Source organism: Aulonocara stuartgranti (genome assembly GCF_965226115.1).
Source record: "Aulonocara stuartgranti genome assembly, chromosome: 1".
Classification (NCBI taxonomy): Eukaryota; Metazoa; Chordata; class Actinopteri; order Cichliformes; family Cichlidae; genus Aulonocara; species Aulonocara stuartgranti.
Window position 1 is genome coordinate 38041264 of NC_138939.1, and position 6499 is coordinate 38047762.

At 46.3% G+C, this 6499-nt stretch overlaps 1 protein-coding gene across 2 annotated transcripts; it reads left to right on the plus strand.

The window, feature by feature from the left end:
* The first annotated feature begins 321 nt into the window (after positions 1-321).
* LOC309701875 (uncharacterized protein) lies at positions 322-4542 on the plus strand. Of its 2 annotated transcripts, none has more exons than XM_082526195.1 (3): positions 322-1803; positions 1888-3473; positions 3621-4542. In XM_082526195.1, exons 2-3 carry the CDS (start codon positions 2924-2926, stop codon positions 4121-4123), a joined length of 1053 nt encoding a protein of 350 aa, XP_082382321.1. In that variant the 5' UTR covers positions 322-1803; positions 1888-2923; the 3' UTR covers positions 4124-4542. The 2 variants fall into 2 exon arrangements, with proteins under 2 accessions (XP_082382321.1, XP_082382322.1); XM_082526196.1 differs by having other exon boundaries at positions 322-1799; positions 2684-3473.
* The last annotated feature ends 1957 nt before the right edge of the window (positions 4543-6499 follow it).

Here is a 6499-nt window from a genome sequence, read left to right on the forward strand (position 1 = left end):
GCTGTCCAGGGTGTACTCTGATGCGGGGTTAACAACATTAACAAAAAAACAAGAAAATAAAAAATGCATATGCAAAATAGAAAAAAGAAACACCCAAATCCTCATCATGTCAACAATCCTTGAGAAAACACATCATGCTCTTCCAAATCCTGGTGAATTCCTTATTGCAAAATCCGTGTCTGATTTGAAAGTAGTGTACACTGCATGAACTGGTATAGGAAGGATATTTTCACAAGTATTGGCCACTGGCTGGTATGCTGTCACATCCAGTGCAGAAAACAAGAATATTCATTCATTTCATTCATTCATTTTTTTGTTCATTTTCAGGCACAACAAATACCTATATTGAACATAAAATGCACAAAACAAAAAACAAAAATTGCCTGAAAAAGGAGTGGGACGAAGAAAACTTATTAAATCCCACCCCTATACTCACTCATCAACAAAAAAAACAATAAACTTCCCGCAGCTACGCCCATCATTGCATACAGACCCATCAACAGCCCCGGACACATACAAGCATCTTGTCACGATCCTGGGTCTTATGACCCAGTGTTTTGAGTTTTAGTTCATTTTGATGTTTATAGTATGTTTAAGCTCATTAGGTCTCCTATGTTCATTTGCTTACCGTATTTTCACGACCATAAGGCGCACTTAAAAGTCTTAGATTTTCTTCAAAAAGTACGGCGCGCCCTATAGCGCAGTGCGCCCTGTGTGTTGTAATGAGGACGTAGTAGAGAACACCATGAGAACGCTAAAGGGTGAAGTGTGGCCGAGTTGGAGGAAAGACTCAAGCGGTGGATCATCGAGCAAAGAACGAGCGGGAGAAGCGTTTCGACGGTCACCATTCGGCTAAAAGCAGTTTCACTTTCACTTTTTATGAAACGGTGCCATTTTTCCATCAGGACCGGGACTACGGTAGCGCAGCAACTTCCAGCGGATTATAAGGAAAAGCTGGCCATCTTCCGCTCCTACTGCAGCAAACACATCGGCGACAAAAACATCCAGCCCAGCCACATCACAAACATGGACGAGGTCCCGCTCACTTTTGACATCCCGGTGAGTCACACTGTGGAGAAGCTGGGGACCAGCACGGTAGCGATACGCACAACGGGGTATGAAAAGTCTTCTTTTACTGTTGTGCTTGGCTGCCATGCTAATGGACAGAAACTGCCGCCTATGGTGATTTTTAAGCGAAAGACTTTGCCTAAAGAGAAGTTTCCAGCAGGAATCATCATTAAGGCAAATGAAAAGGGCTGGATGGATGAGGAAATGATGAAAGACTGGCTGAGGGAGGTGTATGTAAGGAGACCAGGTGGTTTTTTCCACGCATCACCATCGCTCTTAATCTGTGACTCTATGCGTGCCCATCTCACAGCCGATGTGAAAAAACTAGTGAAACAAATGAACTGTGAGCTTGCTGTCATTCCGGGAGGCCTGACAAAGGAACTCCAACCGCTGGGCATCGGTGTGAACCGCCCGTTCAAAGTAAGGCTGCGAGCGGCCTGGGAGCGATGGATGACCGATGGAGACCAGTTTCACCAAGAGTGGAAGGCAGCGCCGGGCGAGTTACGCCACAATTTGCCAATGGATTGTAGATGCTTGGGCTAACATGTCTGCTGGCACTGTTGTTCGAGCTTTCGCAAAAGCCGGCATCATTTCCGAGGAGCCGCACGGCACGGAAAGTGACTCTGACAGTGAAGAAAGTGAACCTGGAATGTTTGATGGAGATTTAGCGCAGCTGTTCAATTCAGACACAGAGGATGAGGACTTCGATGGGTTTGATTGATGATAAAAATGTGAGTACCAAACTTTGTTTTGCTCCTGCTTTATTTTGCTTGTGTGTTGTTGATGATGACGATTACCAGTAATAGAAATGTGAGTAAGGTACCGAACTCAGGTTTGCTCCCGCTTTATTTTTAAATACGCATACGGTACTTGTATGCGCCCTATGATCCAGTGCGCCTTATGTGTGTGTTAAATACAGTAATGGCACACATAACTGAGACTGCGCCTTTTAGTACAGTGCGTCTTATGGTCGTGAAAATACGGTATTAGTTCCCCCTTGTGTTTCCAACCCATGTTAAGTCTCCCCTGCTCTTCATGTGTTTCATGTCTGTGTCTTACGTTGTCAAGTTCTGGTTGTCATGTCTGCGTCTCATTATGTTTCCTATTTTATTTTGAAGAGATCTTGTGTTTTTATATTATGGTTTATGTTTTGAGTCCTTTGTTGTACTGTTTCTTGTTTCCCTAGGTCTGTTATGGTTATCATAGGTTTAGTTCTTTGGCTTTGTCATATGGCTTCCCTGTGTTCCATGTTATGTCCACTGTGACGTTTTTGTACCATATTTCAGGTTCCTATGTTCTGTCTCCCCAGTTGCTGTTAAGTTTGCATGTTTAGAAGTCAGTCAGTGTGTTTCCTGTTTTACTTTGAAGGTCCATGTCTCATGTGAGTGTTTCTAGTTTTGCTTCCCTTGTCTCGTCCAGCCTGATATCTCCCAGCTGTGCTCTCCTTCTGTGTCTCATTCCCTCATTATCCCTCTGTGTATTTAAGCCCTGTGTTTCTCTTTGTCAGTGTCGTAGTCTCCCTCATGCTGTGTGTGATTCTCCCCGTGTCTCCTGGTATGCTTTATGATTAGCTTTCCCAGTTTAGTTTTGTATTGCCTGTGTTCTATTTTTCCAGCAATTAAAGCTGTGCTTTTGAGTTCGCTTGAGGATTTGCGGGCCGACTCGTCTCCTCCCTCTTCCAGGAGAAAGCGGCATTCACGCCGCCATCGCTCCACAGCAGCTGAGCAGACCATTTTTGTGAGTAAAAGTGACTGTTTGCCACATTCTGACTCCAAACCTTCTGCCATTTCATCCACGGTTAGTCATGCTGCTCCTATGAACACTTTAGTTTTTCAACCAGCTCCTCCGAACCTTCATGATTCCAATCCTGTGTCCGAGACTCTACGTGACGCTCTTCCAGTATCTCAGGCAGTTATTTTTTTCTGTGCCTCAGCTGGGAGGTGTAAATAGTAACAGAGTGCCTCCTACCTTAGTTAAACTGGCTAAAAGACTTGGACTTGATGCCACTGAGCTAATGGATCAAGTTGAATTTTGTGTTCCACAGCCAGCCATGTTCAAACACACTCACCATGTTTTAGAGTCAGACCAAGTTCAACCTGCACCTCAAGTGACTGTTTTGGGTGTGGCTTCACCCCTGGACTGTGCTGCTCACCAGTCAGCTTATTCTGAAACTGCCTTTGCAAACCCACCTACTCGTGTGACCACTCCTGAACTCCGCTCTCCATCACCTGTCGCGGCTCCCAGGGTGAGGCCAGCCAGGACACAGCCTACCTCCGCACCCGTACCTACTCCTCGGGTGGGAGCGGCTCGTGTCCGGCGGGTGCCTGCACCCATTCCTGTGTCTGCTGAAGGCTCAGGCGAGCCTATCCAGCCCCTGTCCTTGTGTTCTATAGGCTCGGAGTTAGGTCAACAACAACTACCACAATCACTACAACCTCTCATTTTTTCCATAGCTCAGTCTGTTGCTCAGTTATTAACTCAGCCATGTGGTTAGGCTTCAGTTTTGTCTCCAGGTCAGGCTTCAGTTTTGTCACCCATACCCCTTTCTTTAGCCCAATCATCTGCACAACCAACCGCTCAACAGTCTGCTCAGCACTCTGCGGCTCTCACGCCACCGCCTGTTCCAGCTGGAGGGCCCGAGGAGCCCGTCCAGCCTCATGCCACGTCAGCTGGGGGTTCAGGAGAACCGCACCAGCCTCATGCCACGTCAGTTGGAGGGCCCGAGGGGCCCGTCCGGCCTCATGCCACGTCAGTTGGAGGGCCCGAGGGGCCCGTCCGGCCTCATGTCTCCGCTGGAGGGTCCGAGGGGCCCGTTCAGCCACCAGCTGCTCCACCAGCAGCCTCATCCATGCCAGCTGTGGCCTCCGTGTCTCCGCCCACGCAGTCGCCTGGTCCAGCTTCGGCTTCATCAGCGTCGCCTGGTCCAGCTTCATCCGAGTCTTCATCCTCGTCTGGTCCGACCTCGGCCACTGCTTCTGCCACGCCTGGTCTGGCCTCGGCACCTCGGGATCGCTGGCCACTTTCCGGGCCACCGGCTGGACGTCACCGCCGTTGAGGTCGGCCCCCTGAACTGTTTCTACACCGTTGCCGTCCACACGGTTGGCCCCCGGAACTGTTTGACCATGAACTCCTGTGCCGTCAGCCTCCGGGCCGGCCCCCTGATCAAGTGAACATGGATTTCTGGACCTGGCGGCCCCCTGAGGAGTTGTGAACTGTTCCCTGTGCTCCTGTGCTTTTGATGGTCATTTTGTTTTTGTGGCCTTTTTCCAGCAATTAAAGCTGTGCTTTTGAGTTCAAGTTCTGTCCCCGTGAGTTTGCGTTTGGGTCCTCTCCTGCCTGCCACACAGCCGAAACATGACACATCAAAACGGCAGCTCGCAAACAACAATTAGAGCCTTCATAACTGAATACTAGGGGTGCAACGATATTCGTATCGATATTGAACCGTTCGATACAGTGCTTTCGGTTCGGTACGCATATGTATCGAACAATACAACATTTGTAAATTATTGGATCAATTTTCCTTCTGACGATGCTGTCTGTGTTGAGCGCTCAGTGAATCTGTGTTCGACTACTCCGCCTAGGCTGCACAGTCGAGCGCAGATCCACTGAGCGCTCAACACAGACAGCATAGTCAGAAGGAAGAGCGCAGGGCAAGCTAGCGAGACAGAAGTTAAGCTCTCCTTGCAACAGGCAAATTGAACCTCATTCAGATCTGGCGTTTGGAATTATTTTGGTTTTCATGTGACGTATGACCCTGAAGGTAAGCGAGTCATGGACTAAAGTAAAACAGTATGTTGGATGTGCCATGCAATGCTCAATTACATTGGTGTGAACTAGTGTGTTAGCGCAGTTAGCTCGTTAACGTGTTGGCCGTCTAGCCCCATGCACGGAGCGATCGGCGGTAGCTCGTTAACGGAGATTTGCCGTGTTGTGGCGTTAAGGTCATTTCAACGAGATTAACCTGAAAGCACTAGTGGGAACACAACGAATATGACTGCACATTTACGCCGACATCATCCTAGTGCAAAGACAAGTGGAAGCAGACAAAAAAAAGCAAGCATGCTACTAACTTTAGCCGAGTCATTTAGACAGCTGTTAGCACATGATTCTCCTTATGCTGCTGAGAATATAGCCCAGAAGAAGCGGATAGTATAGCTTTTATTTTGGAAAGAGCCATTTCTCTGTAATAAACTCTCTTTTCCAAAGATGAGTGATTCCTCAATCAGATACAGGGCTTGCAATATCGCTAGCCCGACGTCCCGGAGCTAGCGATTTTTTTCAGTCGGGCTACCAAAATCTATCTCTTCCCTGCCCGTCGGGCTATTGTAGGAAAAATATATGTCAATGCTTTTGCATTCTTTCAGAAATGTAGCTGGGTAATTATGTCATTGGCATCGGTGAGCCACTGTCAATATGTGACATATTGAAGTCGCGTTTGAATTTGCGCTTGTTTTTTTGCTTTCACTTTGCAATCGTGCGAACTGTGTATAGAGAGCGACAGCACTGATCTGTGAGTGATAATTTGTGCACCAATTCCTCTGACATCGTCTTATTAATCGTTAGCTTACTATGCAAACATGACAAGTGAAATCTCCCGCAGCAAGCTTAAACATGTGAGAGGTTGATCGCGCAGAGAATCGCTGAGCTTATGTGAGTGCGTGTGTAAAAGCATTTCAGTTCTGCTGAGCCAAATAAGACAGGTCAGGGTGAAGAAGTGACAGCCAAAGAAAAGCTTACCACAAAACGGAGAAGTTATGACAAATCAGACTATAAGGCAAAAAGAAAGTGCAGCTTTATGGTTTCATGGACAAAAGAATTTCTGTGGCTGCAATATGATGAGCTAAATAACCAGGGCTGCACATAAGTGGTCCGCAGGTGCGCATTCGCTGTCAAAATAAAAAACACGCACAAGGGTAAGGGTTAAATTTAAAAACTGTACTTTTGAGTTAAAATATATATTTATAATTTTAATAAATGACAAATTAAAAATGCATGAACATTTTTTGTATCGAAAAAATATCGAACCGTGATACCAAAGTATCGAACCGAACCGAGAATTTTGTGTATCGTTGCACCCCTACTGAATACAGAATATATAAATTATAAATTGCATTACCACAGGTAACAGGCAGTAATAACTACAAGTAACAAACACACATATACACATATGGAGGGCCATAGATAGATAGATAGATAGATAGATAGATGGATGGATAGCGAGAGAGATTTATTTTTATCCAGTGTATCAGTAATTTCTTCTACAATTATCGCTATTGAAGTGGTTCTTTGCGTTCTGAAACCATAATGACCAACATTTATTATCTGATGTTTTTCAAGGAATTTTTCTAATCTTGAATTAAAAAGTGGCACGGTGGTTAGCACTGTTGCCGCACAGCAAGAAGGTCCTGAGTTCAATTCCAACATCAGG